The sequence below is a fragment of the Triticum dicoccoides genome, chromosome 5A (genome assembly GCF_002162155.2).
Source record: "Triticum dicoccoides isolate Atlit2015 ecotype Zavitan chromosome 5A, WEW_v2.0, whole genome shotgun sequence".
Lineage (NCBI taxonomy): Eukaryota > Viridiplantae > Streptophyta > Magnoliopsida > Poales > Poaceae > Triticum > Triticum dicoccoides.
The window spans coordinates 430,993,384-431,003,267 of NC_041388.1; the positions used below are offsets into that span (position 1 = coordinate 430,993,384).

The following is a 9,884-nucleotide window of genomic DNA, read 5'->3' on the forward strand; positions in this document are numbered from 1 at the left end:
GTAAAATTTGACGGTATGCTTAGTGTGTAGTAATGTGGTATGTTTAGTGTAGTAATGTGAGGATATATGCTTAGTGTAGAATTTGATGATATGCTTAATTAGTGTAGTATTGTGTGATGCATCATATGCTTATTAGTGTGTAGAAATGATGTGATATGCTTAGTGTAGAATTTGATGATACATTTAGTGTAGTAATGTGATATGCGCTTAGTGTACTAATGTAACATGCTCATTTATTATATATGTTTTTTCTTCAGAAATTACCTAAGAGGCTAAGTGAGAGTTGTGGCATTGAGCCGGATGAAGCAGGCATTGCTGGACTACGCCTTATCGCAAGGGGCTCCATCACCAACTGTATTTATGCAGTGGACATGGACGACCGCGCTGTTTTCAGCGTCGTGGGATGGAACAACTTCTTTGCTGGCAAGAATCTTCAGGTTGGACAGACCATCTTAGTCATCCTTAGAAACACCCCGCGTCATGACTTGAGAATGATGATCGTCATCGACCTCATTTAGAAGTATGTGTGTGGCGGGGCCGACGATGCTAAATGAACTGCTTATTAGCGCTATCTACTACTGTTTTAGCTCGTAATGTTCTATTAACTTGTAATGTTTGTTAGATCTACTACGTATTGTCTGTGAGATTGTCACTTAATTATTAACTTGTAATGTTCTATTATCTGGTACTATTCTATTGTGTAATGTTATATATGTGCTTAGTTTTAATGTGAAATGCTAAATGTTACATGGTGTTGAATTATTATTTTTTTGACTGCATGAAACGTTCGTGGCGTGCAAAGTACATTGCGCGCCGCTAGGTTAGCGAATATAGTGGTGCTGTTGCCGGCGTGGTGCGCCATCAACTCATATAATACTACTAACGTGGGCATGAATGCCATCACTATTTTTTTAACAATGGAGCCATACTGGTGGTTCGTGCGACCATGCCAGCAAGGCCATTTTTGCCACCCCATAGTTAGGCTTTTATGCACTAGTGTCAAATTCAGTGGGATCAATGGATTCTGATAAAGGAGGGATTGAGAATGACAAATTTCATAAAAAGAACAAGACTGGGATGGGTTAACCAACTTCTCATGCAAGATTCCAGAGATTGGAACAAATAGTTAATAATCAAAAAAATACTCCTTTGATGCAGAGAAGATTTGCAAAATCAAGATTGATGTATAGGATTGTGTGGCTTGGAATCATGAAAAAGGTGGGATGTTCATTGTTCGAAGTGCGTACAGGCTGGCATCTCACATCAAATACAACACCTCCATAAAAAAACTACGTCGCGCAGGTGGTGTTGGCAGAGGGGGTGTCCCGCTGGTGCAGGTGTGGTGTGGGGTGGCTGGAGCAGGACCACAAGGGAAGAAACACGAGGAGGAAGGAAAAACGAGTGGTTCGGAGTTATTCGCGCGAGAGGATAAGGGGATAGGAAGAGCAGTGGGTGGGGCCTAGGCAGTTGCACAGCGAGCGGTTCGACACGACTGGCCCAATCATCGGCCGGTGCACCGGCCACAAACGTTTTCCTAAGTGAAAGTAATATATACACAAACTCATAGCCCCTTATTATACTTTTATATCTTATAAAGACAACACATGTATGCATGAAAAAAACTTCCACTCCATGCTAATACCATCTCCACTACTATTAAAAGAGTAAACATGAATTTCCCTAAAACCACCAAACTTGATGTACACAAACCAACCAACACCTTAATTATATGTTGACTCAGTGGTCTGGCATCCCATCTAATGGTTGGGATTAAATAAATCTAACAGTCCTAATTGTGTACTAACAGGTAATCACGCTTTCCTTTAGCATCTTAATAAAGATATTTCTCCACTTGTTTCTTATTACTCTGTTTTTTGCAACATAATTATATCTCTCCAATTTATGTCTCGGGCCTATTATTCCATAGTTGTTTATTGACATATATGAATTATTGCTGAATTTTTGCAGGCTCCCCTGATCACCATAGCTGCAAATGTTGGGGTTGATGATGCTATATTTATTGTGAAGCTACTGGAACAAGATAATGTTAGTTTGGACCATAATTCCCAGTAGTATTCCGGATATGAGCGAAATGAATTTTTGAGGATAGTGCGGCATGATGTCTTCACTTATAAAATGTTATATAGAATAGACTATCATTTCCCTATTCCATCATTGGCATTCCTCCTGCGACCAGGTCCAAGAAATACAAGCATAGATCAGAGTCAATTGCAAGAAACTACCACATTTGTGCTAGGTTTGCATAAAACCACCAAGTCGCTAATCCGTTGCAAAAAACACCGCAATTTCTCTAATCATATAGCAAAAAGCACTGATTGGGTGATTTGGTCCGTTTGATCGCTTTCTGACAAGTGGGACCGAATTTTAAGGAGCTCACTTGGCAAAGAATTGACATACACACCCATGGAATCTAAAATAAAACGCAATCAACACCCAAAACAAATCCCCCCTTACCCCGATCCAATCAGGATCGGCTGTTCCCGCAGGCCTTCGCTGCCGTTCTCGCAAGCCACCACCAGCCAACTGCATCGCCACCGCGGGCTAGGCCAATGCTCGCCGCCTCCTTTCTTCTAGGTGCAGAAGCGGAGCAAGCAGCGGTCGCGGCGCTCAGCAAGGGCGCAGGCAGCGGCGCGGCCACGCGTAGCTCGAGCGCTGGTAGGGGCGCGCATCACTGCATCAAGAAACGGAGCGGCATCGCGCAGCGCAGCGGCGCAAGAAGCGGGGCAGTGGCGCTCAATGCGGTAGCGCAAGCAGCGGCGCGGCGGCGCGCATCACTGGAGCGAGCAGAGGTGGGCCGCAGCGGCAGGACACGAACCGCAGGGACGAGGTGCGGCCCACCCGCCCGGCCAGCTCCGTTGCCGACCACCACAGCAGTCGTGCGACTCTGTCCATGCCCTCTGCTCCCCGGCGACGAGCCCCATGCCCGCGTGTTGCAAGCCCAAATCGGGAATATGGGGCTGATTGCATTTTCTTATTTGTTTCAGGGTGTGCATGTTAATTTTTTGCCATGTTACCTCCTTACAATGAGGCCCCACTTGTCAGAAAGCGATCAAATGGCCCAAATCACCCGATCAGTGTTTTTTGCAATGAAATTAAAGAAATTGCGGTGTTTTTTGCAACGGATTAGCGACTTGATGATTTTCTGCAAATCTAGCCGCAAATGTGGTAGTTTCTTGCAATTGACTCCATAGATCGAAGTAAACCGTCAGAAAACTCGGATTATCTACTTGGTCACGTAGCAACTATTCCGATGACAAGAAGCATAACGTTCCAAACACGTATCTTGAGCCTCGGCATTCAGCAGTACATAAGCATATCCTCTCATTTGTTGCTAATGAACACTTGTGGTTAATATATCTATATCAGGAGGATAGTCAAGATATTTCTATAGTACAGATATAATTTTTATATTTTCCTCAAAAGAAAAATGTAACCACATTTGAGCTTCTGAACCTCAAGGTACTTAACTCTATGGCCACTTATGATATTATAATTGCGTCCCTACTTAGTTTGACATTTGATTTCTCATACAAGGAGTTGTTAATAAGTTGCATTAACCGATGAGATGGAATGAGCTTATTTGTTTAGTACTTGATGCAATTATTCTTGTTTGGAAGTAAAAGGCTTACGTGTCATGAATTATACTCAAGGATAATTGCTGAAGTGATGACCACAGCCTCAGGGTCAGCATTTCTGATGGATGAGTACTTACCTGTGTGAGCATATATACTCAAGGACAATTCCTTTATGTTAAATAATGGCAGTTATGCTTGAATTAGCAGCAGTGCATGTTATGTAACTGTTATTTTGGTTGACCCAAATCTTGTGATGTAATAATAATTCGGAAGCAATGGAATTCACATACATGTTTGCAATGGTGAAAGTAATACACATTAACATGTCACTGCTGCATGAAAATTAAAGAGAAGTGTCGAACTTTTTTCCTATGGCTACAACACTTACTGTATACTACTCCCTCTGTAAAGAAATATAAGAGCGTTTAGATCACTACGGAGGGAGTACAACAGAGCAAAGATGAGGCAGGGGCACGAGCAATATGGGTTATGGCGTCGCTCTCCCGAGGGCAACTCGAGGGCGACCTAGGGTTCCCTCGCGCTGCCGCCTCCCCCTACCCCTCCTCCTCGCCATTGCTGGAGGCGGTCACTGGGGCCCCCGCGCGGCTGCCTGTGAGGGCGGCGGCGAGGCCTCTGGCCGCTCCCTTTCGATGGTGAGGGCCCAGATCTGAGGCAGCGGCCTCGCTGGTGCGGACGGTGCTCCTCCGGCGGCGGGGAGTGCTCGTCGGTGAGGTTGGCCGGGTCCCCTCGGCTGCGCGGGCAGCGAGGTCCCGGTGGGCGCTGGTCGTGGCGCGGGGAGGCCCCGGGCTCCCCTCGTCAGATCTGAAGCGTTCTGGTCCGCTCGTGACGCATGACCTTCGGCCGGCCTGGATCTCCGGCGCGCACGCGCCTGCTGATGCTATGGCTGGTTCGAAGGTGGTGGCAGGGTGCTTGGCCGGGGGAAACCCTTGGCCGCCGGTGGCGGTCACGGCGTCGATGGCGTATCGGACGCCATTCCCTCCTTGGTGGCGGCGCGGAGGCTCAACTTCCCCTGCCTCCCCCCTTCCCCTGCGCCCAGGTGAAAAACCCTAGCCCCGATGGCTAAGCCGCGGCGGCGCTACAACGTCGTCACCTTCTGGAAGGCGCCGACTTGGGCATGGGGATGCTGGGCATGTATGGCGAGCTTGTCTGGTTCCTGGTGGCGGCCCTTCCGGTCGTGTCTCCGATGGTGATCTCGCCCTTCCTTACCTTGTACCTGTCGTGGTGAGCGGTACTTCATCTCACACATTGATGGCGGCGGAGATCGGTGGCATGGCGCTGTGGAGGCTCGGCGTCCGATGCGCGGAGATGGACTCGCGCAGGAGGAGGTAGCTATCTGGCGTCATGGTGACGTCGATGGCAGAGTGGCCAGACAAGGTAGATGCCTCAATGTAATCTGAAGACGGACCTGTGGAAGAAGGCTGCGACGACACACGAGTGCGTCTGACCGGATTGTGCCCCAGACCCGGTATGTGGCTCGGCTGGGGCTTCCGGCTTTTGATGTTAGGTTTAGGTGAGTGGTTTGGGTAGTTGCCTAGCTAGCATCCCTTCATCATATGGATAGGAGTAGCGGCATATGTTGCCAAGATGGTGGATTCAAATATATTGTTTGTAATACGTTGTAAGGTCCTCGAGAATAATCAATAAAATGGTCGTATGCATCTCCCAAATGCAGAGGCCGGGGGCGGGGGTCATCCTCCTTTTCTAAAAAAAACAGAGCAAAGATGATGCAACTCATGTTAATGACGAGGTGAACAACCATGTCACATTTTTTTTTCTTGAAATATTTGTTTGCTATGAAATGAAGGGAAATATGCTTGGAGATGGAGAGTGATGGGGTGAATAATGTCATGAGTAACCTATTAGAAGCGTGTTCTTCAAAGCACAAGGGCTCTTAGTGCAAGATTGGTGTATCAAATTTTCCCTAAAGCTATGTGTGCATTGCGCGTGCACATTTACTAGTCAGTACAAACTGATTTTTTTAAATTCAATGATTTAACTAAATGATTCACGGCGCGTTGCTGCAGAACAATTAGATTTACCAACGGAATAATTATTTGAAAACAAGGGCCTAATTTTCATGTATGTTCGAGTAGTCGGCAACAGATAACAGATAACGTTTTAGTTGTAGTGGTAAACAGATGCATGTACTCAGGAAAGGATTTTTTTTTTTCAAAATAGAAGTCATATGCAAAATGCAACCCTAGTAGATCAAAGTGGACCAAATGGTGGCACACACACGCTGAAGATCCTACCTATACATGTATCATGGAATACAACTGCTGATTGTGCAACTAGATCAATAATCATGAATTAAGAGGGCATTGTGAGTAAGCAAAATATCCTGCTAGTATGGACGTTGGGGCTGATTATTGGGTTAGCGAGGAACAAAATGTCTGTCTTTCGGGAGTAAAAACTTCTTCGGCAAGCACAACACGGAGCACAGAATCTACTCTAGATGCATCGCTCCCAATGTGTTGATCGATGCTTGAAAAATGCCAATGAATAAAAATCCTACCTTACTGTACGGCAATAATAGGTAGAAGGCTTGTTCAACAGAATTTGATCAAGCATCTCGGAAAACGTACAAGCACACTAAAAATGTAATTGACAGTGATACATTTTCAACTTTGCAGCATAATGGTTCATCGTTCACAGCAGATGACATCGCTCACAGCGAACACCGAAAAACATGATGTTTCCACCTCAAGGGAAACGACATAAAGTGTGCACGCACGCCTGGTGCATCTGGTGGAAATTTGTACTGAGATAAAGCAATTTCAGGAACTCCATAACTAGTGCTATTGGTCATGTCGGGTCTCCGTATGTGCAACCCATCCCTTTCTGATAAAACCGGTGGGAATCTCCACCATGTACTTCTATGGTAAGGATCAGTAACTGTACCACTTACTTCCTACTGTCCAAAACATGTGCCCAAAAAACCTGAGCAATCCTCTGCCTCTACCTGCAAAATTTGAACAAAATTGATATCAATCAAGATTTGGAAAAACTATATTCAGAACCACTAACTAATACAGAATAATGTTAAGTTGATAGGTTTTATCATACCTTGACGACAGAGAAACGAAAAGTGCGATGAGTAAAACTGCGAACTCCAGACTTGGCTTGTATGCTTTGTTCGCTTTGTCCAGTACATCAACTATCAACAAGGCGCGTGGGTCCCCTTTGTTTGCAAAGAAACCAACTGCTATGCAGCCAGACAGCAGCGTGAGTGTACCAAGGTGCTTCCAGGAGACACGCTTACACACCTGCCACACCGTTTCCCAAAAGCTTGGCGGCTGCAAGGGAGACTCTGTATTTCAAGAATAAAAATAGTCAGGCAGATTAAGCAAGGGAACAAGGGGATAAGAAGAACAGAGGATGGGGAATAGACTTCAATTTACTGCGTCAATAGACAGTATATAAGACTCTATGAAGGCATCACATACCCATGTACAAGACAACGACACAAGCACCCCTTCTCCATGAGCTCAGACTATACAACACATACACATGCACAGGCTCATATGGATCATGTATATGTACTGTATACATGGTATTTCTCCTTCTGTGCCCCTCTCCCGGACCTTCCCAGGCGAAATTATGCTTGTCTTCGATAAGAAACCTGTCATTACTACATCTCATGTTGCATGGGCAGCTATCCTACATGAACTCCGGAATGTGTTTCATTACATTTATGATTAAGTAAAAGGTTTAAAAGAACCAAAACATAATGGAAGCTCTTAGCCATCGTATGAAACCCAATGTGAACCGGAACTGCTAACCAAAACCATCCAATGCATGATGTCAAACATGTGCAATAAAGTCCTAATGCCAATACAAGACGCCTTGAGACAGCCTCCAACATTATTGTCATTTGTGGACTGTGATTCACAATGCATGGATCAATATTGCTTACAGCCAAATGCGTTTATGTAGCCTTTTTAGCAGCACTGCTGGACAATTATAAAGGATTATGTGCTTGCAGCCTTTAATCAGCTCACATCTGCTGACAGCTGAAATTTCCATCTGCTCAATCAAGCGCTGATTTCATTATGTCTGAACAAGTTACACTGGGTATTTCTTTGGCGGGGCTGCTCTGAAGCCCATGGTGGACATCGTTTGGTTGCCCAGGAAACCCTACACAAACCCAAGCTAGTGGGAGGTCTGGGACTTCACAATCTAAAGCTCCTAAACACTCCTCTCAGGGCTCGGAGGTGCTGGCTCTCCTGCACTTCAGACAACTGCCCATGGAGTGACTTTCACTTGTCTGTATCCGGCAACAGCGGATTTGTTTTGTGCAGGAACAAAGATCACCCTTGGCCATGGTAAGTGAATATCCTTCTGAAATGATGGATGGATAGGTGGGCGCTGGATTTAATCCTTTTTGTGAGGAAGAATGCCCTGAAAAGATAAGTGAAGAGGCGCTAACAAATGACACTTGGGCCTGACACGTCAGCTACAGAGTGCAATCGCTGCATCTTAGCTGAACCCCAAGGTTTAGGAGTTAGGACAGCTTTTCTTCGAAGTTCGAAGCCAGTGGCCAATTCTCATCTCGGTCTGCGTATGCTCTATTCCATGTCGTTACTGTGAATTTCCTGGTGCTAGGATGGTGTGGTCCTCTGACTCATCTTCAAGCCAAACTCTTCATCAGGTCTCTAGAGCTGTCTAATTTACTTTGTCGTTTACTCTGGCAAGCAATGCCAATCCTTAGTACTGGTGGACTTCAGCGGACTCAACCATCCTGGACAGACAGCGCCAGGGGCACAAATTTAACACTACTGCGATTACATGCATGTACAACCTATTGCTGGAGCTAAATAGAGGCGGTGACCAACATAAAGTCTGATATATCGCTTACAATCCAGGCTCGTAGAGCTGGGCAAGAGAGAGGTGTAACGTAATTGGCCTTTTGTAGAGGCAGAGCCTGTCTACGGCTAAGGGTAAACTGTAAATTGCAAACTGTTGTATCATACATTCATACCCCATTCTGATCTTCAGACAATGACACGCACAAGACTCGCGTGTACTGAAAAAACAAAGTGTTCGTGTGATCGTGAGCTTACTGTCGAACACTTGGTGGGCGCAACCATCAAACACGTGATGGGCGTCTGCTGCCGACTAGGCATTTCGCCGAACATCTCGGCAGCAAGGGCCGTGCTCTTCTCAGGATACCGACAATCAAACACGTGAAGGGCGTCTGCTGCCGACTACGCATTTCGCCGAACATCTCGGCAGCAAGGGCCGTATTCTTCTCCGGATACCAGCACCCGCTCCCCCCTCCCCCCTCCCTACCGTACCATATCAAGCACGCAAGGGATCAAGGGACTCACCCGGAGTTGCGGGGACCTGGCACCTCGCAGGAGGAAGAGGAGCACGGAGCGCCATGTGCGGGGCGGGAACTGGACGAAGGGCGCGATGGAGAGGCCGAGGCGGGGCTGCGAACGAGGCGACGCGCGGGCGGAGACGAGCCAGGGCGCGGGAGGAGGAGGAGGTGGAGGAGGACGACGCTCCTCGCCACGGAACCAAGCGCAGAGCGCCGGGGACGCAGCCGGTGGCCATGGCGGTCGCCTCCCAGTCGACTGCCTTCGGAGGCTCGGAGCTGGCGGGGACGTGCGTCGCGGTGCCTTTCTCTTTGCCGGGGATCTGCTTCCACAGCGAGTCAGGTGGGGGGCATTCGAAATGGCAGGGCGGTTTAGATACTACGGGTACTGAAAACTGGATTTCAGAGTTCCATTCACCAGACCAGATGTGGCAGAAAAGTGCAAGTAGAGGCCGAGCTCCATAGAGCTCTTTTTTTCAGCCAAAATACATTTTCACACCTCAAAAAATCTGAAAAATATGTTTGTAGGCATATGTTTGTAGTATATATGTATAAAATTTTGGCTGATTTGTAGTATATGTTTGTAGTATATATGTTTCTAGTATATATGTAAAAAATACCTACAAACATACATGTAGGCATATGTTTGTAGTATATATGTATAAAATTTCATGAACATGTACGTTCATATCTGATGCACGCAAAAAAGACAAATACACAAATTAAAATGAGCTTTTTTCTTTGTTGTATTTGGGCCAGATATTTGTCCTTTTTGTGTAGATGCAAATAATCAAATTAGTCGATGCAATTTTATACATACCTGAAGAATATGCATATGTATCTGTTGAAAAATATTTGGCATTGTTTTCAAATTTTTAACTATATTTTTATTTGCCCGCAAAAAAGAACTATATTTTTATTTTTATTTTTGAAAAACAAGCTCCATG

At 46.0% G+C, this 9,884-nt stretch overlaps 1 protein-coding gene across 1 annotated transcript; it reads right to left on the reverse strand.

The window, feature by feature from the left end:
* Positions 1-6,189: 6,189 nt before the first annotated feature.
* Positions 6,190-9,350, reverse strand: LOC119302106. The gene is made up of 3 exons (XM_037579125.1): positions 8,948-9,350; positions 6,684-6,927; positions 6,190-6,579 (listed from the first exon to the last, which is right to left on the reverse strand). Exons 1-3 carry the CDS (start codon positions 9,174-9,176, stop codon positions 6,576-6,578), a joined length of 477 nt encoding a protein of 158 aa, XP_037435022.1. The 5' UTR covers positions 9,177-9,350; the 3' UTR covers positions 6,190-6,575.
* Between the last annotated feature and the right edge of the window lie 534 nt (positions 9,351-9,884).

Coding starts and splice junctions, on each gene's coding strand:
- LOC119302106 (XM_037579125.1), bottom strand. CDS start 9,176: ATGGCCACCGGCTGCGTCCCCGGCGCTCTGCGCTTGGTTCCGTGGCGA. Junction 6,928..8,947: donor CCAGGTCCCCGCAACTCCGG/GTGAGTCCCTTG, acceptor CTTGAAATACAG/AGTCTCCCTTGCAGCCGCCA.